Source organism: Dysidea avara, chromosome 12 (genome assembly GCF_963678975.1).
Source record: "Dysidea avara chromosome 12, odDysAvar1.4, whole genome shotgun sequence".
Classification (NCBI taxonomy): domain Eukaryota; kingdom Metazoa; phylum Porifera; class Demospongiae; order Dictyoceratida; family Dysideidae; genus Dysidea; species Dysidea avara.
The window spans coordinates 16613597-16639254 of NC_089283.1; the positions used below are offsets into that span (position 1 = coordinate 16613597).

Here is a 25658-nt window from a genome sequence, read left to right on the forward strand (position 1 = left end):
ATACAAATACTCATAAAACCACCTTATAAACATATTTCCGAGGTATTATCAGTGGATTTATGCTAAAGTTAATGCAACAAGGACCCGGATCAGCATTGGAGGTGTACAAGATCGAGATACTCTAATAGAGCAGTCAGCTAACTACTCTAATAGAACATTCACTGGAAGCATGTAGTTGGTTCTGTTATGGAATTTTTCCAAATCTGCCTGCACCTCTACATACAATGAAGTACATTGGTCTGTTTAAAGGGCTTCATTCATCTACTTGTGTAGTTAATATGTATGACAATACTTAATTCAGGTACACAATTTCCATTGAAACTGCTCTCAGATTCAATCTTGTATTGTTCAAATTTCAAAATTTTCCACTTTCAATATTATTATTCTAACATGCACCTATTCAGTGTTGTGCAATTGTGAGAGGGGTGCATCATGTACTTGGTTGCCTGTACCTACCCAAACTTTTCCATTAGCAAAATACTTCAGAGTCAGAGAGCCATACCTATAATCTAAAGGCAGTATATAAAATATCTACAGGCAGAAAATATTATGAATTTTATGTGGAAATGTCTCCAAATTGCAGTATTTTAGCATCTATTTTTCAAGTGGGGGGGCATGCCCCCAGACCCCCCTAGTTCCAGCATGCTTCGCACACCTCTACGTGTACTTCACACACCTCTACCCAAGAGATTAGTACCTTGAGTTAGCCCCCCCCTTTTATAAATCCTAGATCCGCCCCTGATACCACTTGAGATGCCCTATTAGAGTAGTCAGTCAGTATTATTGCTGAATATCTTACCAGTCATAGGCGGCGGAAAGGGGGGGGGGGGGCTATTTAGCCCCCCTCAGAATGATATCACACCGAAATTATCTTTCTTGGAGTGGGGCTGAAAACCGTGATAAAGATCGAGATACTCTAATAGAGCAGTCACTCTAATAAAGTAGTCAGTGTTTAGCGAGCTATGTAAGGATATGTAGTTTATCAGCTAGAAATGGTAGCTGGTGAGGTGGAAAGCTCTTGTCAGTTGGTTGTGACCTTTTTTTTTTTTTTTTTTTTTTTTTTGGTCTCACCTTACCAAACTATAGAAATAAGTCTGGGTCAGCTCAGCGGAGCCCCCCCCTCATATCAACTACTTCCTCCGCCGCTGTTACCAGTCATGCAATCAAATGTTTTATTTTTAATAAAATGAGATTTGATCTGTTTACTGGTTGGAGAATACTCTTTGTGTGGAGTACAATGATAGGTAAATACTGGACTTGTAGTGTTTGAGGCCTTTATGAGATACAGTTGTATTTAGTACATAAAATGGCTTCTTTAGGGTGGGGGGAGGGGAGGGGGAGGTTCTAGGTATGCAAAAACACTCACTTCAAAATTTTATGGTGATATATAGGCTGTGTGTATAGTTAAAGATTATATGCTGTAGAAAACAAGCTAGCTGTAAAGTCAACAGTTGATGAGATTCTCGTACCTTTCATGTGTGATATAATAGTTTCAGCTACAATTAGAAATATTCCATTTACAATTGCAACTAACTAGATTAATTACAACAATATTAATACCCATGAAAAATTACATGCATACAATAAATGACTTACCGTAACCTGTATTGATATCCCCTATTGCAAAAAAATTAATCATTGCTACTTTTGGAATATCTGAGTCTTCCAAGGTCTGCAGTGTCAGACATGCTCAAGAGACTACAGTCTTGTGTAGCTATATATTCCCACATTTCTGGGTAAAAAGTTGTACTGAGATAAAGAGAATTGACAACGATTTAAAAGTATTGCATGATACAATTAGTCAATTATTACACATACAATATGACCGTATTTTGGAAAATCACCCTGATGAGTGCATTCGAATCCGATACAGCTAGCGCAGAGTATTTAGTTTCTGAAACACAGTATTAAGTTAATTCCTACCCATTTAAGAATAGAATAAACCATAGGTATAATTATAGCAGACATTATTTTAATCCCAGGGCATATGCTCAATTAGGGATTAAATGTTCATTGGTATATCTGTAGTTGTATAGGTGATCGTGACCTCCCTTGTTTCCCTACTTGTTCTATGATCCCTATTACTTGCATGCTGTAGGAATTGCAGACCAAATTAAATTTTATATAAAATACACAGGAAAAAATGTGGCATTTCCTGTAGCAGGATATGTACAGGAAATTTACAGGACAGGTGACATTTCCAGCACATATCCGGGAGATGGAAATGTACTGGAAATTTGCAAATTTCCTGTACATTTCCTACTACATGATAGGGCACAATTTCCTGCAGATTTCCTGCACTGGACATATGAAATTTCCTGCACATTTCTTCTATAAGGTATTTATGAAATTTCCAATACATTTCCTCTATACAATATCTATGGAATTTCCTATAGATTTCCCCTATACTATATCTATGAAATTTCCTGTAGATTTCCCCTATACAATATCTATGAAATTTCCTATAGATTTCCCCTATACAATATCTATGAAATTTCCTACAGATTTCCCTTATACAATATCTATGACATTTCCAACAGATTTCTTCTATACAGTATTAATGAAATTTCAAATACATTTCTTGTACAGTATCAATGAAACTTATACATGTGGTAAAAACTGTAAACAATAATATCTACATGGTATTACATTATATACATGTACACAGTTACAAGGGTATAATATAGCTACAAGTTAGTCACATAGTACAGTACCATATATCAGATTTTGTGACCCATCACGAAATTTCTTTTGCTTGGGACAACGTATGATCACCTGGGCTGAACCTGTTTAATTGACTACCATCTTTATCATCATATCAGCATGTTTACTCCTTAAGCTTGAGTTTTAACTTTCATTAGCTCATCGTGTCACTCCTTGCTAGATGTCTCTCTGCTCTCTTGGTGTATCGATGTCACTTAATATCTTCTTGATTGATAGCTATTTCCACCTTGCCTTTAAGTTCGGCATATTACAGCTGCTCCACTTTATTGAAGTTTCTGCAAATTGTATAATGTAAATGAATGCACGGTATAATACACATTAACAAAAAAAATGCAACCTACACTACAATATAACTATTTTTCTTGGACATTTAAGAAAGTTGAACGATGCAAGATTACTGAAAACAGATCCAGTGTAACCATACGAAAAATGTTTGTGGTCAGGGCCAACAAATATGAAAAACTGAATACATTAATACTATGCATAGAAAACACATTAATAGTAGGACCTAATGTATTTCGCAGACTGGACTCGCAGACTGGACTCATGCACTGAACTAAACAGCTTCTTAACAGTTATCCAGGCATTATCTAGCTCCTGTACCACTGGAAACACCATTATCAAGCTAAAACTGTTGAAGCTGCTCTTCCTACAAAGTTACAGAGTTCGCGAATGCACTAATTTAATAGAATATTTACAAAACATGTGTACTTGTGCATACTAGCAGTGGTGGAGGCTATTGTAGTTGCGTAGGATTAATTCCTTTGCTGCTTTACTGCTTAGTACTAGTGGATAGGCTACTGTGAATGACCAGAAGTAAATACTTAGCGATGTAGTTAGTATTGCGCTATCCGCTTAATGCTGCCCGCTAAGCTAGTTTACATCTAAAAATATGTTGTCACTATATAGACTGTGTAGAAAAGGCTATGTGTAGCCTATATCTAACTATTTATGCACTATTATAACGTATATTCTAATAAATTAGTGCACGTGCGATATTTGTGACTTTGTAGGAAGCGCAGCTTCAGTAGTTTTAGCTTGACATTAGTGTCTACAGTGGTACAAGAACTAGGAAATTCCTGGATAATTGTTAAGAAGCTGTTTCTAACTTAGTGTGAGTCCACTCCACAAAATACATTAGGCCTATTAGTAGCAGGTTGGCAGCTATTCTTGAAAACTAGCTCCTTAAGTGGCTGAAATACAGCAGAATCAATACCAAAATCTTTGGCTGGCTGTTGAAGGCCATCCACCACTGATTCTCATGAAGCGAGGTCCTCGTGTCAAAGCCAGAAAATGTGACTAGAGCCTGACAGGGCACCCAGAAAACATAACCTCAAGAAACCAGTTTTGAGCATCAAAATCGCCGGATAGTTTGACAGTGTAGCTACCCACTAGAGGTGGTTGTTCAATTTCCCCTGGTGTATAATTTGGATCTGCTTTCTAAAATCAAGTTACAAATAATGGTAAAGTACTGTGTGGTATTATGTTCAATCCAAATGCACCTGGGAATGCATACATACTACTCAAGGTACTACTTAGCACAATTACTGTAGGCAAAATATGAGCAATGTAGGATATAAGGTTACACATATTTTGAACAGGATGTCTGTTTGTGGCCTTGTTTAATGATACACCACAGAATAAACACATACTACAAACAAATACATAATTACAAACAAGACCTGTAATCACAAAAGAGAACCTCACCTACAGACCAGGTGACACATCAACGACATTCAGTAACAGCTCAAACTCAATTGTAGGTTGGCATTCTGAGGTCCGATGGACTATTTCAACAGGTGCTATAGTCTTAATGATGTTCACCATCTTGGCAAAGCTACCATTTTCTTAATATATCTGGTGATACATTCTGCTGACGAGTAACACTATATTTATCTCCAGACATACTACTCTATTGATGAGTGCGATTTTGATAACCTGGATATAATAAATATTTGTGTACTGGACTAGGCGACTCTAAATGATGCCTACCTTGTTTTCCTGCACCGAGTTGTAGTAAGAAGAGCTTGTTTGTTTCCTCACATTAGAAGCAGTGGCAATAATACCATTCCTTTTCACATACCCATATGGAATTATAGCTGTTAAGGTAGGCGGGTGATGTGCGAGTAGTGACTTGAGTCCAGAACCCCTCGAGTCGAGACGGCCGCTTCACTGGCATCCTTTTATTTCACTACTTGCTTGCGGAGTCTTCTCTTTCTCTATGTCACAGAAGAACGCTTCGATTCTCTCCAACTTTCTGCCAGCACCTGCCAACGTCGCCATTTTTAATGTTCCCGCGCAGCATAACAAACGCCTCAACTTTTGTCAGAAAAAAACTATTAAGTTGCGCGCTTAGGTTAAAATCGATCGGTTAAAATTCTTGCTCTTTGCGACCCACCCAACCTTTTACTCTAGAAGAGAAAGAGAGTATCTTCCCTCATATTATGTACAGCTAGCTAAATATTATACGTAGCTATACCATAGATTATATAGAGGGCAATAATCTATGGTTTTAAACTCTAGTGCACAGACTAACGTACGAGAAGCCATACAATTGCACGTAAGAGTTTGCTACTTGATATTATTTCAGCCCTTCAGTACACTCAGACTTACTTCAAAGATTCTGTTGAGCAGCATGCAACTGTCAGCACCCAACTAAATTACGTTAAAAATGCTTTCAGATTGCTGCATCTCAGGCTTGAGTGATGATTTTAAAAATTTTTCTGGTGGAGGGGGGGCCTGCCCCCAGACCCCCTTGAAAATATGCTACAATTGCTATGCCCTCAACTGTGGTGGCCCACCCGCCCCTATTTTGCCAGAGCCAGCCCTGCTTGGTAGTGTTGTTTGGTTACACTTTGGTTCACACTTATCAGATTTGATCAATTTAATTGTTCAGGACAAGTAGTGCAATCTGGATCCAGAGGCAGAGATGGTTTCAGTGCCCACAGGTGATTAGTGCTGTGAGCAACTGGCAATCTGGCTCAGTGCCCGAGACATGCTGAAACACGTAGTAGCTACTGTAATACATGAAGGAGTTGATTATATAATTACAGGGGAGGATCCAGACTTTTAAAAGGGGGGGTTCCACTTTAAATTGCAACTTCAGTCTAGCTGTAAGTTGAAGATCAAAAAAAAAAAGGTCATTACCTGCTGACAATAGCTGCCCCTCACCATAGATGCCCTCACCAACTACATTTCCTTATTTATAACTGTATACATATAGCTTGCTACACTGCTCCTCAAAAGACTACTGTGACTTCTCTATTAGAGTATCTCGAGTAAGAGAGGCTCTTCTTTCAAAAGGGGGGTTCCATGGAACCCTTTGAACCCCCCCTGGATCTGCCCCTGAATTCGATACAGAATTTTGCATGTATGATCAGCTTTGGCTACACAGCATGTGCAATTCCCACTGAGCCAAACTGGAAATTGACAAATAGCTACACCAAAATCTTTTAAGTGCATTCTATGTAAGTAATTATGCATCAGATGTAAAGCAAAAGCACACATCACAATGTCGACCCCATTTGATGTGGTGTCAAACTCATACATTATGTAGAGTCGTTTTTCTATGATAAAGTGTGTGGGAATACTACCTTAAATAGACATATACTTCTTGTAGCCAATATAGCTCCTAATGGTGTTCAGTCCCCTTCATTGACTCATTGTCAATAGTGTCTCAACGGACCACCCTATAGTTTGTGGCTGCTGATAGTAGAAAATATCTGAGTTGAGTTAGCTACATATACGTATGCTGGTGAGAATTTTATAAATTTATCCCAGAAATTTTATTGTAGTTGTAGTGGCACAATGGATCCTAGCCACTACTGCTATGATCCAGTAGCAGTAGTGGCTACTGGGTGGTAGCTTCATTGGTTTCATATACATAATTATGTGTTGACCTGGTTATAGTGGTACTCCTCTGGTAAGAGTAGAAAGGTGTGTGCTGAAGTTCCAACAGGTACTGTAGAAAATGTATGGGAGATGAGTTTCCCAGTTCGCTGTGTATAGAAAATTGTTCCAGCTCATCGATAAAATGATTTTTTGCTTATTGTGAGATGACACATAACAGCCTATAATATTATTTAATTTTATGGTGATCCTGTGTAATTCATAATACAAAGTGACGTAATTATGCAAAGGTTGCTTGTTTTCTGTTTTGTGCCATGGTTACCAATGGGGCTCAATAGAGAGTGTCTGGAAAGCCACCCATTTGTTTGTTTAACCATTACTAGCACTTACAAATTGTGGCAAACCTATTATATCAAAGAGCATGTAGCATTTTTTGAGCTGTAACAATTTGTTATTACATATATAGGTATATTGATCACGAGATTAAAGTTTGGTGCATGGGTTAATTTCTATATTCTGCAAGACAACAAAAACTGTGAAGTGTGCGATAGACTTTTCAGTGGATGCAGATATATTCATGAAATAATTCTACCTTTAGCTACCAGTTAAACTGCATAGTACAAACTGAAAATAAAATTATTGCAAAATTCTACAGTAATTTGAGCTGAAGTGTAACCATATCAATTTAAAATTCCATAGTAACTTCAAATCAATGACAGTAAAAGTGGCACGTGTCAAACTTATATTACATGCCTAACTGCAAACTATTGTAACAGGTGATATGTACTAATACAGAAAATGCACCAGAAATGTAAACAAATTACCTTGAAATTTCCACATAACTGGAAATCACCTGGACAGGTGGTATGTACTAGTACAGGAAATGTTCCAGAAATGTGAACAAAGAACTCCTTGACAAAATATGGTTGTGGAATTTCCTGCACAACTGGAAATTAGATGGAAGAGTGATATGTATAGCTAAGTACAGGAAATGTGTCAGAAATGTAAACCAAAAAATTTCCTTGACATTTCCAGTTCCAGGAAATGTGACATTTCCTGCATGAGTGGAAATTGCCTGGAAAGGTGGCATGTATTAGAGCAGGAAATGTGCCAGAAATATGAACAAAATATTCCTTGACATTTTTGAAAGTGGCATTTCCTGCAAAACTGGAAATCACTTGGAAAGGTGATATGTACAAGTACAGGAAATGTGTCAGAAATTCAAACAGAAAATTTCCTTGACATTTCCTGTACCGATATAACCTCCGGAAATGTGGTATTTTTTGCTGTGATAGCTTTGAATAGTTAAAGTTTGCCCCCATGCATCCTTCTCCTGTTCCTCATTATCAAAACACACCTACACTTGTACTTTATTACATAGTTCAAATCAAAAACATCAACCTTTTGTTAACTATATAACAATTGATGGTGTATGTGTGTGTGTGTGTGTATAATAGAAATATTACGAGTACAGAAAATAATGTATTGTTTTATTACGTGTATGTGTAATTTACAAAAAAATTATTCTTTAAAAATAATATTACTCTTATACAACAGTTGATTGATACAAGTTAGTAGTTACAGTGCTAGTAGATATTACAATGGTATAGCTATAGTCAAGTACAAAAATTAATAAAGTGTGTGTATACACATGTCATAATAATGTGTGTACAGTAATAGTGTGTAGAATTAGTAGTCAGTTGTGTGAAATAATAAAAGTGTTAGATGTTAGTAGTTGGAAAAGATTTGAACCCTTTTGTTACCAGTGTCACTAACATAGATGCTACCATTAGGACTAAGAGCTATACCACGAGGTATACTAAACTGACCAGCATTATATCCATAGGAACCAAAGCAATCAATGTAGTTTCCAAACTTGTCAAAGATTGATACTCGATGATTGCTATATTCAGCTACTAAGATGAACCCATTACTATCGATGGCAAGACCACATGGACTACTAAGTTGACCCCAACTAGATCCTTGTGTACCAAATTTGCCTACATAATGACCATCAAGAGTAAAAGTGACTACACAGTGATTACTATAATCAACAACAAGCAACTGATTATTTGTGTTAACTGCTACATCACGGGGACCACTCAAGTGTTCAGAACCAAAAGAGGTGCAGAATTGACCATTAGTTTGGAACACTGCAATATGTTTGTTATCATAATCAGCAACATATACTTTGTTGTTGTGTGTTGTGATACCATGTGGACTACTGAGCTTACCACCACCATCACTACCAAACTGTAGTAGGTAATTACCATTGATATTGAACTTCTGTACTCTCTTGTTATCACACTCAGTAATGTAAAAGTAATTGTCACTATCAAAAGCAACACCAATAGGACTACTGAACTGGCCACTACTGCTACCATTACTGCCAAACTTTTTCACTAGTTCATCCTGACCATTAAATATGTACACACAATTTTTGGAGTAATCAGCCACTACCCACATGCCATCCTTACCAAATGCAATACCCCATGGATACCTCATGCTACCATTATCATTTACTATCTCATCAGGCATATTGATTCCTTGGTAATTCCTACCCACAACAATGCTGTATGGACTTCCCCTAATTTGCTGCCCATTTATGGACACAGACAATTTAGCATCTCCAACTTCTCCAGCTACAAAAGAAGCCACATATCTACCACCATTGTTATCCTTCACCTCCCCAATGGTGACATCGCCTGTAACTGATTTTAACTCTACCAATATGTGATGACCTCCCTTTGTGCACTTTTCACCCTTACAATTTCGTGTTTGGATGGTGAAATCTACCTTGGTGTTATAACCTATGTTATGAGGAAGATCAACCACTTCTGAAGTATGTGGATATGCAGAAGTAAACAGATGACCTAGCAGTAGATTAGGATTGTTGACAGGTACAAATTCAATTGAGTCAGTTTCAACAGGTAGAGTGTTCAGTGTTTTGTACTTGTCACTAACCTCCTTCATGCTTTTCTCTATATCTTCTTTCTTTTTGGATAACACCTTGAGGTCAGTAGTCTTCTCTAGACCTTCACGTTGTTTCTTCATGTTTGCCAGTTGATCTTGTACTGATTTAACGCCTCTTAGTTGTGTGGCCAATGCTATCTCCTTCTGTGATATTTCATCTTGTAGTTTCTTCTTCAGTTGTTGATGATGTTCATTTAATTTAGTAAGTTGTTCAGTGTAACACTTATCAATCATCTCATCAACTTCTGTGACTTGTTTCTGTATCTTATCCCTCATGGCGATAATGGCCTCCTCAGCTTTGGACAGCTTTTCACTCATCTCGTCAACTGAAGCAATCGTTTTGGCTAGCTCATTTCGGTGTTTGTTAGCTGATATCACTACGGTATCATGTGTGTGTTCAACATGTTCCTTCACTGAACATGACAGGCAGATCAGATTCTGACAATCTCGGCAATAGTAGTCTAGTTCATTTTTGGGATGTTTCGTACAGTAAAGGATCTTCTCTTTAGGTCGAACTCCAACAGCACCAGTTGTCATGGGGAGACGTGCTTCATTTAGCTGAACAAGATCATGTGTGCTGTTCTTCTTGCTGTGGTACTTGTTGCAGTTATCACACAGACATAAGGTACAGTTGATACATAGAGCCACAACTGGGTCATCACTACCACAATAATCACACTTCACTTCTGTTTCATCATCAGTGCCATCTTCTGATTTGTGTCTCAGGATCTTAACAAATTTAGCACAAAGAGAACAGCTCAGGTTGTTAGCAGTGTTCTTGTTAGTCTCCTGTTTATCAGCCATTGTAATCAGTGATTGTTGTACCTACATTACAAGTAAAGGATGTAATAACACTGTGTAGTGTAGTCATTGAAATAGATCAAGTAGCAGTCCTGAAGTTTAAAGCAACAAATAGCTATGGTAAATTATGTATTTTAAATCGTAACTGATGTGCTCACTACATGCACAGTTAGTGTACAGAAGTTATATACTGAATTGTATAAATACCAGACAACTGTTTCTCATCCCCCACCTGCATCACTTTTTATTCTTCCACTTCAACAAAACTCACTGTTATCAACATGTTTTGATGCTGGTAAGACTGGCTATCATTTTACAGTACAGAAAACATTTCTTGTAACCTCGATAGGCAGTAAAACACAATGTATTACCTTTACAATGGTTTAGCTATCCTTTATAACCAGAAAGCCTGCAATTGCTGTGGCTTAGAGCATTTTCTAACATGCACTATTATCCTTACTTGCAAATGATCATGTATGAACGTGATATTTTTGCACTAAAAATATGGGCTAGAGAAACAAGATTTTGTCAAAATGTCCTAAGTGCCTAGATGGAACTAGTGCTTTCAATGTCGAGTGGGCGTGACTATACGGAACATATACCCTCTGTGATGAGTCTGAAAGTGCAATTAAAATTACTCAAGTAGGATTCCAGCAATAAAATAAGAAATATCTCAATGGTAATGTGAATAACGTCGAGAATAACGTGCCACACCCCTTGGAACACGAGTCAACAAAAGAAATTGAAAAACTTCAACTTGCGCCACACAAGATACATTCAGCATAGATTTATAAACCCCAGGGGTTTATAAATCTATGCGTTCAGCTTAGCACAAAAACGCTATCGCACACTACAAAATGCTTACTATCTTGTGACTCAAACAAGTCTGAACCGGTTTTTGCTCAAAGGTCGCTCGGAAACTGCTAAGGAAATACCACAATCACTGCTAAACAAACACACCCTCACTCTAAACAAACACACCCTCACTCTAAACAAACACATCCTCACTCTAAACAAAGCCCATCAATTTCCATTGATATTGCGTTGTGAAGTAGAGCTGGGGTGGAATCTCTTATCTCTTCAATAGGTAATTTTAAAATAGTAGCTAGATATATTGCACGAAGAGTAACAAAATAATTACGTAAGTTACATGTTCAGTTTACTTTTGAATATTTCCAGGCTGGAGGATGCTGGAATGTGACTACTTCAGTCCAGTAGCTAGCTGTTCCAAAGTGTGTTGTTGGATAAAAATACTTACAACAAAAGTGAGTGCATGATATAATGAACAGCCAGGGGTTTGGGCATCGGCCTGGGTTGCAGGTTCAATGCTCAGCCTGGGTGTTGTTTCCTTGAGTAAGACAGCTGTAAAACCAGGACAATGTTGTTGTTGTATATCATTATATGTGTGTATTGCCTTTTGGTACAGTGAAATCTTACCACCTCTTAGTTAGTAGCCATATCACAAACATGGCGAATGTGTACTTTAAATAAAGGCCACATGAAGGCTTGCTGTTGTTATCTAGTTAATACAACTCCCTAATTTTGCTCACTGGAGTAGACCAACAAGTAGACAATAAGTAGCTGGTGTTAAAAAGATGTGTGTATATTAGTGGTTGTGAGTTGTAACATCCTGTATACATTATATGATTTGACATGTAGGCAAAAACTATATTGTCTAGGACTTGTATCATATATATGTACCTGTGTTAACCCATTTCTTTTAACACCAATGTAAGTTCTTTATTAGAACTAATGGGGTCAGCCTCATTGGCAGGTTTTTTTAGGGATGGGGGGTACTGGAATTGACTTTGTCCCTCCTGAAAAACTGTTTCATCTCTTGCTAAAGTTGTTCATAATATACACACTAACAGATGGATGAATTCTAAAACAGTATACATGTAGTGCCTATTGTAGGTAAATATATATTCAGTATTTGTAGTGATGCAAGTACACTCACCAATAATGTAAAGTAAAATCTTTAGCTTTTATTGTATCCACATACAGTGGAACCTCAGTTATCCGGACCCCAGTTATCCGGATTCTCGGTTAACCGAACTACAGAAGTGACTGCTCTATTAGAGTAGTGACTGTTCTATTAGGGTAGTTATTAGTTAAATAATACTGATAGTTTCTTTATGCTATTTTAAGGTTATTTATACACAGTTTCAGAGATACGGACTTTTCAGACTTATGGACCACCCCTGGTCCCAAGGGGTTAGGATAACTGATGTTCCACTGTATGTGAATCAGACTCTCAACTATAAAGCCTGCTGAAATGTATTTGCTTGCCAAGTTTCTCAAAGCTTCAATACACTGGTGGTTCAGTATACATGCCAACTTCTACTGTAATTTAAATGAAGTTACCATCAGTCTTTGATGTTCTTATTGTTTTCCCACTTGTTAGAACTTATTGATGCATGTAGCACCCTGGAGAAGTATGTTTAAATAGTTGTGTATGATCTACTTTCTTATCAAAACTTTAGTGATTTAGTTTTGCTGAAATTGCTTCCAAATTCAATTTCATGATACCTGTTTAAACTTTCTTGCGGGAATTCCCCCAGACTTCATGTTTAAATGGTTAAACATGCTCAACCTATACTACTGAAACTTTAGAGTTTTAGATTTAGTCAAAATTGCTTTCAGATTCTATGGTGTGCATGACTATTTTCCAAAAAAATTCCTGTGGGAGCATTTCCCCAGACCCCCTTCAGAAATAGCATGCTATATGCTGGCTAATGCCCCCCCTCCCCCCCGCTTGATTTGTCCCCTTTGCCTTTAGATAAATTACTACTTGTTGGTATTTGGTTTGTTGAAAGCGTTGATAATGAATTAAGCTTAGGGCATAGGGCCACCAAAATGTTTCTGTAGATGTACAACTCTTAATAGGGATTTGTAATGGCATCACGTGCCCAGTATACCACCTGTACATTTAACGTCACTGGTCAGATACGAGGAGTGTTTTGCTTGCTGCTGCTTTGAATAGCATGAAAGACTAACATTTCTTCTTACTGTAGACTATTACTGTAGGTATTGTATAATATGAAAGTTCTGTATGGTTGAATGATACAAACTGCTTTGGTGGAAGCCACTGAGTGGCCTTTCCCACAGAAAAAACCTTGTTACATTGTGTCGTTTTGGTATCACTTCTACACCAAGGTATGTTTCTGTTCCTGTAGCCTCTGCACACACTTCCTGGTATCAACAATATGTGGCTTTTTAGTACACCCTTGATCACTAGAATTGAACATAATGGATTGTAAGTCACACCCGTAGTTAGATGTTGCATATTTCCTAAGTTACAACTTTACTCAGTGCTGTAATACTCTTGTAACTCTGTATGGTTGTTGTCTAGCGAAACTATTTTTCTTTCAAGCCTTAATCTAATGCCTGAGCAGTTGAAAAAAGTTAGTAGTACAGTGACACACTTTGCTAACCAGATCAAACCCCTCTCGCAAAACCTGCAAAACTCCCATCAATGGCCAATAAATTTAGTATGCAGTGCAAATTACGGGAACCACATGCCCATTCAAATCACGGCTATTTTAGGTGTGTGATGTCATTTCCAATCCTTATTAAGAGTCATATATGTATGGTTGTAACATTATACTTAACTCTATAGTATTGTTTTTATCCTCAGATTTACAGTCTATAAAAATGTTTTTAGGAAATTTAGTGTCTGCTATAGAACCTGTTAGTGTGGACCTGAGGACACTTACATAGTATAGGTCACAAATAGTAAACTGATCATGCTGGGAATCAGGACAATTTCAAATGTTCCCCAAGTTGTGCTGGAATTTGTTATACACATGATCTGCTGGCTTTTTTGTAAGTTACTGTAGTGTATTTGAGAAGATGTAGCATATCTGTGTACATACCTGAAGAAACCATGATTTAATAAATAAAAGTTAACATCGGGTTATAGTCTAACCGGAATGAGAATCTTAGTACTACTGTATGGAGGGAAACTTTGGCACCATTAAATTTGGTGAATTTGGCAAATGACGATGACTTCGCCAAATTTTCCCATCCAAATATTTTGTAGGTGAAGAAAATAGCAAACCAAGCCTCTAACTAATCAATTTTCTACTCGACCAAGGGCTACTGGGCCAGGACTAGAGCCAAACCTGCCTCGACTACCTCACTAGGTAGCTAGCTACTGTACACGTGGTATCCTCAAACCTCACCTCGATATGGGAGTGACAATTAGTGAGTCCTACCACATCAAGTACAATATTCACTATTCCAGAGGGTGTAGATCTACTGTCTATATAGTATTACCTTTTAGTTGATAGCTGACTCCAGTGCCGAAGAGGGTGGCACTCCCAGTTCTCGCTTCAGACATGGCAATTAGTAATCTAATTAATTAAATAGGGTGTTCGCTTTGCTAACAATTCGCCAAATTTTATTTCGCCACTAGTGATATTTTGCTTGATTCCCCAAATTTTTCCTCCTCCAAAGTTTCCCTCTGTATGGTAATGCTGCTGAATATAATGACACTTAAAGTAAATTGTGTGAAGTTTGTTGTGTCCAGGTACATACATAGCCTCCAGGTATTGTTTTAATGCATTGTAGATCTCAAATTTGGTGTCAAGTTGTAGCCATCTACATATGCATCATAGAATGTACCAGTTTCTCATAATCATTGTCTCTTACAGGTAAGTTGATGTTCCTCTCCAAACTGGGTAGAGTTGTGAAGTCAGATGAGGCTCACACTGGAGCTGTACTGGAAACAAGATGGTGTGGAGACTATGCTGCTCTAGTATCTGGTGTGTGTGTGTGTGTGTGTGTGTGTGTGTGTGTGTGTGTGTGTGTGTGTGTGTGTGTGTGTATTATTGTATATATAGCACATGTGTATGTATCCTTTGTGACATTCTTATCTACTAGTCTTCCAAGTATGGAAGGTGTTGGTTTTCACTTTTGATAAGCAACTACTTGACGGATACTTATTTACACAATACACAAACCACAGGTTTTTATAATAGTGTGGTGTGTACTTGTGTTATGGTATAGTACACAACTTACACACCTGACAAACAGCCTTTTATATAGCTAGCTAGTTGTCATTTCCATATAGTCATCACTTCTATACTATATACTATACCTTGTCATCATTAGTGATGGTTGAAGATACTTGAAAGCCTCACCCATTATAACAAATGATACCTTTGGTTCTCCATTAATTATACAGCTAGACAAATTGAAGTACAGACAAATGACAGCTATAGACCAGACCCATGTAATAATTGACTACTTATAAAACATCTATTTCACACCCTCTCCCACTACATGCGCCACACACCACACACACACACCCACACACGCATGCACACACACACAATGTTGCCGATGATATCGATGTTGGTACATAAGAACACAAATTCATGGACCAGCCAGCTAGGAACTACAAAGCAGGATGAATTTTGATTCACTTAGTTCAATTCTACCTGTGGTGAAACTACAACTTGGTATATACACGTTAAGCTGATCCCTCAAAAACATTTTATGGTGCAGACTCATGTTGAGACTGATTGAGGGATCAGAACACAGCTACCATGCCCTTAAATGATCAGAGCATAACAACAATGTCCCTTAATAATCTAGCTTCAATCAACTGCAGTCTTGCTGAGGATAACATGGCACTTGAGATAAACAGTGAGATCAAGATATTCTAATAAAGCAACCACAGCTATTTATTCTAATAGAACAGCCACACATATATCTCTACTACTGTTTATTGCTGGAACCCTACGAATTTTAATTTTTTTAGAGCGTGGCATGTATAGTATGCTTTGATCTTTGATGTTTAATGAGGTCACTAATATCACTAAGAAAACTCCTGGCATATAGAGTTGGTTAGAAACCTGCTGAGGAATTCAGACTTCAAGTATATTCGCTATGTATGTAGTATGTACTTAACCTAGTTATGAAATTTGTTTTTGATTGTGTGTTTTAAATATAAACACCATCCCATATTCTAAGTCAGTTAGGAACCACACCCTCAGTTCCTAACCTATACTAATTGTACAATTTACATTTAGACATGCATGCACTGGAAATATGTATGTTTATAAACCATGTTTGTTCACCTTATGATATTGACTAGTTACCAGTTAAAAGTCCTTAAAATGTATGGTATTAATTTTATTGGACATACTTTTTTAGCAGGTCAAATACTGCTGCAAGAACTGAAGGTGCATCTGAGCTCCTGCTACTACAAATTAGCTGAATTTCAAGGTTATGTACAATTCCATTCACAAATTGTTTTAATTCTTTTGAGATATCAGATCATACTATAACTAGTTTAGCTACCATGTGCAAAAGTATGTTGCAAGCACATCGAATTCAATAGCCAAGGTGATGAATTCAATAGCAAAAACCTGTGTATAGTTTTGAGGTGTCAGCTTAACTTGATCACACTCTAATTTAGCTAGTCTTTGCTTTCATGTGCAAATTGATAATATCTATGTTAGCTAGACTACTATATGTATCTTTAAACATGTACCTTTACATGCCGCCCATACATCGCTCAGTTCCAGCTGTCACTACCATGTTTTTCCGCCGCCAAATACAGCAAAAGCTGTAGGCTGTATTGACATTTCTAGGGCATAGTGATACTGTATATTAAATTTATTAGGTCCTGTGGAAGCGTTTTTGGCGTGTTTCTTCCCAGTGACTCAGATACAAGCCTTCAAAGAGCTTGTTTCACTCGAAAAACTACTAAAACTTCAATAAAACGTCTATACAACCAGTAACTTAAAAAATCGCTTCCACAGGACCTAGATATTTTAGTTGTTTAATCACTTGTGTTGAAATTATAAGGATTCAGTAATCTATTAATCTGGTTTTTGGCGGCGCGTTTTTATAAAACATCGCTCTGCTGTGGACCACACACCCAAGAACAGTCGTTGTCCTGTAGTAAAAACAAACAAGCACAATTAGTTGTATTGCTAACACAACACAGTTGTTGAAATTATTTATCCCTGCTTGGGTTAATGTTCCGCCCACGTATTTTAAAACTATTCCGTAACCTTAAGGATCATAGAAAAAGTAGGGAAACAAAGGAGGTCACCTACATATATACCTGAAGATATACTAGTGGACATTTAATCCTTTTTTTTCTAATTTTTTTTCTATTCAAACTTCTAATTGAATTTCTATTTTCCCTGAACTTGTTTGTTTACTTTTTTGTAACATAATTATGACTGGTGAACCTGCATGTGCTTACTGCATCAATAGAGAGAATGGTGCCAGAGTTAATGTTTTCATTTGAACGTGCGCCCCCAACTATCAATTACTGACTTGAAAGTAAATTAAGTGGCCATTGCACTTTACTATCAGCTATGTTCACCCCATTACACAGTGTTATAAATGAAGAACAGTAGGAGAAGTACCTCTGCAGTCAATCCAGTCATCACAGAAAATACAGATGATTCCCGTTTACAAATGTATCATCACTACCACTAATCAACATCTTAGGCTATCAGCAAAAGGAAACGAGACACAAAGGAAGTAAGTCCAATCTTGGTATTTCCTTGAAATAACAAGCTGGAGGTGATAATAAACTGTCAATCTGTTATGTTGTAATATATTTATCCACCACCTACACACATATGTACGTATGTACATCATTTCTTTCATATTTGTACAGTTGGAGAAGATGGTCAAGTTAAAGTGTGGTCACGTTCACTGATGTTATGATCTACACTAGTCCAGAGCTCCAGTCCAGTTTACTCAGTCTCATGGTCACCAGACAGTACAATTACTCTATGCTAGTGGTAAACATCTGAAAATTCAATCACTACAACCATGTACTACAGTGGAAGGCTCATGATGGACTATAATACTGGCTGTTGATTGGGGTTTGTTAGGTAACATCTGGTGGTGAAGAGAAAAAGTACAAGGTGTGAAGATGTATTCATTGTGTGTGTGTGTGTGTGTGTACGTGTGTGTGCGTGTGTGTGTGTGTTTGTATCCTTTCTGTATACATTAATGCCATATGCTATCTCTTCTAGTTATAGTACACATCTGGTGTCCATGACTCACCAACCTGTGATGGGCTCCCAGTGGTGAGATGTTTGCTGAGGGAGCCTGCAATACCACACTTGGCCATACTGAGGTGAGTTTAAGACACCAAATCACTGGAGTGTATGTATGATATATACTTTACAGTAAAGCTGTTGATTTGCTTTTTGTTGTACCACAACTGTCTTTGAGTCTATAGATTTTTAGTGGTTTTAAACTTATACCATCTCAGTTGAATTCCAAAGTTCATAATTCTCATGTAATTAATTATCCTGTTAGCTTGAGGCAACAAAGGACAATATTATAGTGGTGTAATGTTATTCACAAGTTGTGGACTGTCAAATTGACACAACAGAGACGTTCAACTTATAGTACATTTAAAGTTTTCACACAATGTTTGGTTACCCATTATTGTTTTCTAGTGGTCCTATAGTCTGGATAAACCAGATTCAGGTACACTGTTCTCTTTATCTTGGACTATGGATAATACACAATTGGCTGCTGGGTGTGCTGATGGTAGAGTGATCTTTGCCCATGTGATTGACAGGTAAGTTAGCTATCCATCTTTGTGTTTGTAATATGAGTAGGTCTGTGCGTATATGGATCATACAGTACGGTAGTACTGCTTATTAGGGTTTGGGCTTTCTTGCCCAAAAATGTCACCCTAAAACCAGCCTCAAATTTCTTTCATAACAGCTTGGCAGTATTGGTTAGGTATAGCCAAACCCTAAAATGCCTTCAGAGTCACCCCAAACCCTACCAACAAGTTTCTACGGAATTTTGAAAATGTTCTATTCAACAGAATTTTATTCTGACTAACTAACTAACTGATGCCTTCAGCCAAGCATAACTCAACAATGGATAAGGTTACGGGCTTAATTTTTTCACTGTTCGGCATTACTTCATCCCGAGATGTGCCTTTTCACCAACTGCAGTATGTACAATGCACGTATCATGGATTTACCTTTGTGTTCCAGTTCTTTTCGCTGAGAACGCAAGGTGTCGATTTGTGATAGTGTGATATGGCTTCCCTCTGGCTGTGTCATGCTTTTTGCCTTCATTTTCTGTAGCAACTGGAATCATTGCAGAGAAGTCTCTTGTACTGTTCTTCGTTTGTAACGAGTGAAAACATAGCTACAAATGAAGCATAATGACCACCTCACTTTTCAGTGTGTAATTGATAATGGGGGGGGGGGGGCATGTTCAGACGTAAAATTATTTTATGAAATGCCTGGCACCATTCTTTCTTTTAATGTGGTACACGTAGATTTAGTAGTCATAATTGTGTTGTTAAAAAAGTAAAGAAACAAGTAGAAGGAAAAAATAGGAATTTTAAGCTGGACTAGGGATCAAAGAACAAAAAAGCAGGGAAACAAGAGAACAGCTAAAAAATTGTGAAACAAGGGAGGTTGCCTATACCTGCAGATATAGACTCTGGAACACACTCCCCCCCTTTGTAATTCACTCCCCTACTTTAGATGAGTTTTGTACTAACCTGAACATTCATTATGATCACACCTGTGCACAACAATCTTTTTGATTTCTGCACAGTAACAAATATAATATAATAATAATATACTAGCGGACATGTGATCCCTAACATGACTGAATTAGGGATTACATGTCCGCTAGTATATCTGCAGGTATAGGCAACCTCCCTTGTTTCACAATTTTTTAGCTGTTCCCTTGTTTCCCTGCTTTTTTGTTCTTTGATCCCTAGTCCAGCTTAAAATTCCTATTTTTTCCTTCTGCTTGTGTAAGTGTGCATATGTATGTATGTATGTATGTATGTATGTATGTGTGTGTGTGTGTGTGTGTGTGTGTGTGTGTGTGTGTGTGTGTGTGTGTGTGTGTGTATGTATGTATGTATGTATGCAGAGCTTATGATAAGAATTCTCTGTTGTCCTGCCTCAATGTCCTGACAAACCAAAATCGGCCAGACAATTGCCAAAATTGACTGGACATGAGATGAATGCCCAACATGTTTACTGTAGCATAGCAAATGAACATTATAGTGGTAAGACATCACATGCCTTACTGCAGCTGTTATGGGGTAAGTAGAATTCTAGGAAAACGGGAACGGAACGGAAACGGAAAGCGGGAATGGAAACGACCAACGGAAAATGCCTGATGAAGGTTATCATGTCAATTTACGGGTTAGATTTTACAGCATGATCCTTCTTTGTAACATTGTTGGACCCTTTCGCACTGTTCCACTAAAGCGATTGAAACTCTCTAATAGAGCAGTCACCGTGCATTAAAATACTCTACTAGAACAGTCAAGAATGTTTTAGCTAGCTACTATGCGGACCTTTAAACCTGTGAATGATGGAGCAACTATGGCTGGCAAAGATTAGGTATGTATACTAGCTAAGTCATCAACGCTGACTGTTAACTGTTCCTTTAAAACTATAAACATTTTAAAAGATTCAACACTGAAACATACTTGAAGAAGTTTGTGAAGTATTCTAATTATATAGACTGAAGACAGTGTCTATATAGGCTATGCACTTACATGCAGCTTCCCGATAAGAGTTATGTATGATAAGGTATGCTGTTAGCTTGCTTGTCAGCTACAAGACGTGCATGGCTGGTCTCATATGGCACACACTAGCTATATCATCAACATTATGTAAAAAACTGAAATAACCATACTCCTTGAAACCATACAAAAGATCCAACAATTAAGAATGAAGAGATTTACAAGTGTTCTAATCAATTGACAGTGTTTACATAAAGATGTTAGAAGGCGTATGGCTGCAACCTTGTCAAGATAAAAGTTAGATATGTGGTAGATACAGTATGTGTCAGGCTGAGGTGACTCCAATGAAGAGGCTGAGTGTTGCCAGCTATAGTACAATGATTCACAAGCTTTCAATACTAAAAGGCCCCTGGTGAGATACATGGTTTGTAAAACATTCTGTGACTGCTCTATTAGAGTATTTTAATGGACGGTGACTGCTCTATTAGAGAGTTTCGATCGTTTTAGCGGAACAGTATGGAGGGTCCAACAATGTTACAAAGAAGCATCATGCTGTAAAATCTAACTCGTATATTGACATGGTAACCTTCATCAGGCGTTTTCCGTTGGTCGTTTCCATTCCCATTTTCCTAGAATTCTACTTACCCGCTGTTATGTGGTTAAAGTACACCAGAGGGTTGGCAAATGGTACATTTATGGTCACTCCCTTGGGTTGTAAGAATGTATACTATCTCCTGGCAACCAAGTGACTGTTATTGTTGATAGCATGCCAGCTCAGCCCTTAGGCTCCTTCTTTATGCTTTGATGGGACACTGTGTCCAGACAAATTGCATTATGGTCAGACATCTATGCAATTTGACCGGATTTTGTCCAGTGTCCGGACGTTATCATAAGCTCTGATGTATGTATGTATGTATGTATGTATGTATGTATGTATGTATGTATGTATGTATGTATGTATGTATGTATGTATTTAAGTATGTATGTATGCATGCATGCATGCATGAATGTATGTATGTATGTATGTATGTATGTATGTATGTATGTATGTATGTATGTATTAAGGCTCAAACGAATAGTAGCTTTCTGTATTCGAATATTTACTCAACTGTTGTCCGAATACTCGAATATTCGGTGTAAGGTTTCATTGCTATGAATGCAATCCAGTAATTAAGGTGGCCACTACCAAGAAACCTATAAAGGACCACAAACAAGTTTGTGGCTTCGTATGAATAACTTACTGAGAAGAAAAGGGTAGCATAGTACCCTTTCTGAAAGGATTACCGCAGCGATATTGTGATGGAAAGTGTTTATAACAAAGTAGAAGTATCTGGAGTAAGCCATGAATCCATATGAAGTCTTGTGCTTATGGCGATCTGCCACAGCATTAGTACATCTTCACCAATTAGTGGCTGCCTAATGCTATTTCTACTGTTCGCTTCTTCACCACCATTCTTTCCATTCAATAGCATCGTCTCCGCTTCCTTAATTGCTTACAGCTAATCACGTGCCATTGTATAACGATCATGTGCGAATATTCGGGGGTTAATTTTATTATTCGAATACTATGCCAACGAATATTAATACGAATAATCGGCTATTCGTTTGAGCCCTAGTATGTATGTATGTATGTATGTATGTATGTATGTATGTATGTATGTATGTATGTATGTATGTATGTATGTATGTATGTATGTATGTATGTATGTATGTATGTATGTATGTATGTATGTAGTGTGTGTGTGTGTTATGTGCATGCATGCGTGTTTGTATGTATGTAGTAATGTACAATTTAGCAGTGTAATTCTTCCCTTATCCCAATAGGCAGTTGGAGTGGAAGAACTGGTGTGCTACAGTAAATGTTGACCATACTATAGATATGGTAGATGTCTCAAATGAGTCAGCTGAACACTTGGAGTTTCCTGAATGTGGGGTCCAAGCCTCTTTTGGTTGGGGTCACCTCTTAGTCACCACACCAACAAAGTGTTGCACCTACAGGTAAGAGTATTATGTTGTAATAGATGAGTTCCATGGTAACACATGCATTACCTGAATTGTTGCCACCTCACATACGTAGATAAGGTATGGGGGAAAATCCTGAATTTAAATGTAATATCTTATGACCTATGTGTGACCATCTCAGCAAAATCCCACCTAGTTTGCACAACTTCTGATTTTTTCCTCAGCATTATCTCTAGTGTCTAAGGAAAGGATCGTTAAAGTTTCATCATATATAGCGCTAAACAGTAGGGAGAGCAAGGAAATCAATTTGTACAGTGGTTATATTATATAGTTATACAACGGCCACGAGTGCTCTGCCTGATATAAACGCACGAGCCTGAGGGCCGTTAGGCCCGAAGGCAAGTGCGTTTATATAGGCAGAGCACGAGTGCACGTTGTATAACTGTTATGTACCACTCACCTAATAGGTGGGGAGAGTCTCACAAGACAGCTGTAACACTTATAAAGGCCAGGTTTCTAACATCGATTGTGGGTAACCAAGCCAGACGTTGCGATGACGTTCCCCTGCAGTACTGCAGCCACCTGAGATACTGAAAGCTAGTACGCTATGGGTTATATCACTAACCTGCATTCGCTGTTCTACTCTCATCATGTAATGCTCAGCATGCCAGCGTGATCACTCAATCACCATAATTATAGACTAAGCACCAGACTAATCACCATAGTGATTCTCTCGAGTGAAAAAAAGCAGCTAAATAGACGGTTTAAGTAAACAAAACCTAACTACTAAACGATACTAGTCTAATTCTTACTATTCACACTGGCTAAACTTGAATCTGGTGGCATGACAAAACTGGTTACCACAATCGAACGTAAAGGTTAGTATTATTTAGAATATATTAGTTTTATTGAGTCATTGTCGAAGTGGACTACAGTTTAATCTGGGCTAAGATGGCACCAGACTAGTAAGGTGTATAAGTACGCTTATATATATGTAGACTAGAGTTGTGGCCACCCGCGTTGGCTTTTTTGATCGCCATTGGCTGCTTGTAAACATTATACGTATTGGTGACGTTATGGCCCACAATCGACCTTTACATGTCAGGCTATAAAAGAATTCGAGTGATCTGTGAAGTGTCTTTCCACCTATTAGGTGAGGCTAATTACGGTAGATTTCATATGTAAAGGGTAGCAGGGACACTGTAGACAGTTAGAAAAGATTAATTGACTTCATATGTCTACTTTACATCTTTGTACTCTTAACTACATAGTGAGTGGTACAAAGAGAATCATCGACAGTATGCCAATATGATGTAGTAAATTTAAGGAGCTATATCATCCCATAATTAGATTTGTGGTTGACTTATAATCACTATCTGTGATGATCTGAGTAGGTACTATCTCTTTACTCCTAAATCTGCAGGATTTAACCCGCTCAACTGGTTTTAAGCTATGTGACCCATATTACCCCCTGTCCCACAATACCAGCCACTACTCTACTGTGCATTTTAATTAAATTTTCAAATATTGTCCCTATTATGCTGGCATTATGCTTGATGTTTTTGGTCACCTATTGTGCTTTAAAGTATGCCAGCATAATTGGCTGGGGCCTAATCATAAGCTCCTAATTTATTACAGTTCACTTCATTACCCCTATCACACACATAGCTAGTATTGAACCAATTGATATTACTAAAAGTGTGTTGTTGTTGTTGTCCTACAGATCAGTTTGGACTGGGAGAAGATAAATGCAAAGATTGCAATGGAAGCAGAAAAAGAGTCAGAGAAAACTTGAACTTTTAACTTTGAAACTTTTCATAATCATCAACATACATCACTTATGTATAGTGTCTAGTAGTCTACTAATACTATACAGTGGATCCAAACCTCAATGTTCTCAGGCAATGGTAAAAGTGTTCAGATAAGTGAACTGTTCAGATAACTGAAGCTCATTCATTACAAAGCTGTGTTGGAATACTCTAATAGGACATACAGTGTACTCAAAATACTCTAATAGAGTGGTCATTCTGCATTTGGATAATTGATGGTCTACTGTATATATAAGGATAGCAGAACTAGGTTAGGCTTGTCTACCCAGTTGTTAGTGGCTACTATTTGGACCATAGGAATTAGTGGTCCAGCTACTCCAGATTTACCCAGATCACTTTTAGATCATGCAGTTGAGATGCTCTAATAGAGTATTCAGTCAGTAATTGCTGAATATCTTACCAGTCATTCAATCAAATGTTTTATTTAAGAGATTTGATCTGTTTACTGATTGGGGAATGTTCCTTGTGTGTTTGCAGATTTTGTAGCTGATAGGTCAATACTGGATTTTTAATGTTTGAGGCCTTTATGAGATACAATTGTGTTGGTGTGAATTTAGTACATATAATAGCCATTGTTGTTTTTGCAACAGTTGATGAGATTCTTATACCTTTCATGCGTGATATAGTTTCAGCTACAAGTAGAAATATTCCATTTACAATTGCAACTAACAGAATGATTCTATTACAACAGTACAGATGAAAAATTACATACATATGTACAATAATTATTACTGTAACCTGTATATAGATATCTCCTATTGCAAAAAAATGAATTAATCAGTACTGCTTTTGGAATACCTGAGTCTTCCAAGATCTGCAGTGTCAGACATGCTCAAGAGACCACAGTCCGGTGTATACAGTCCCATATTTCTGGGTAAAAATTTGTACTGATCGAGATAAAGAGAATCGACAATGATTTAAAAGTATTGTATAATACAATATTAGTCAATTAATTTATGACCAAATTTTAGAAAATTACCATGATCAGTACATCAAACATAAAATATTTAGTATCT

General features: G+C 37.5%; 2 protein-coding genes and 1 long non-coding RNA gene across 9 annotated transcripts; 1 reads left to right on the forward strand and 2 right to left on the reverse strand.

Moving 5' to 3' along the window:
* Positions 1-2541: 2541 nt before the first annotated feature.
* LOC136241395 (uncharacterized) lies at positions 2542-6984 on the reverse strand. Its single transcript, XR_010694282.1, has 3 exons — positions 4717-6984; positions 4432-4662; positions 2542-2999 (listed from the first exon to the last, which is right to left on the reverse strand). It is a non-coding gene; the product is annotated as an uncharacterized lncRNA (long non-coding RNA).
* A 934-nt stretch (positions 6985-7918) lies between these two features.
* Positions 7919-11368, reverse strand: LOC136241838 (E3 ubiquitin-protein ligase TRIM71-like). The gene is made up of 2 exons (XM_066033190.1): positions 11213-11368; positions 7919-10371 (listed from the first exon to the last, which is right to left on the reverse strand). Exon 2 carries the CDS (start codon positions 10348-10350, stop codon positions 8302-8304), a length of 2049 nt encoding a protein of 682 aa, XP_065889262.1. The 5' UTR covers positions 10351-10371; positions 11213-11368; the 3' UTR covers positions 7919-8301.
* Positions 11324-24650, forward strand: LOC136241852 (intraflagellar transport protein 80 homolog). Of its 7 annotated transcripts, none has more exons than XR_010694431.1 (10): positions 11324-11434; positions 11527-11612; positions 14012-14172; positions 15003-15113; positions 16513-16581; positions 17996-18248; positions 18360-18463; positions 18792-18916; positions 22676-22849; positions 24537-24650. XR_010694431.1 is itself a non-coding variant. In XM_066033226.1 (10 exons), exons 7-10 carry the CDS (start codon positions 18419-18421, stop codon positions 24559-24561), a joined length of 369 nt encoding a protein of 122 aa, XP_065889298.1. In that variant the 5' UTR covers positions 11324-11434; positions 11527-11612; positions 14012-14172; positions 15003-15113; positions 16510-16581; positions 17996-18248; positions 18360-18418; the 3' UTR covers positions 24562-24650. The 7 variants fall into 7 exon arrangements, 6 of the variants coding, with proteins under 6 accessions (XP_065889298.1, XP_065889300.1, XP_065889295.1 ...); XM_066033226.1 differs by having other exon boundaries at positions 16510-16581; XM_066033228.1 differs by lacking the exon at positions 16513-16581.
* Positions 24651-25658: the final 1008 nt, after the last annotated feature.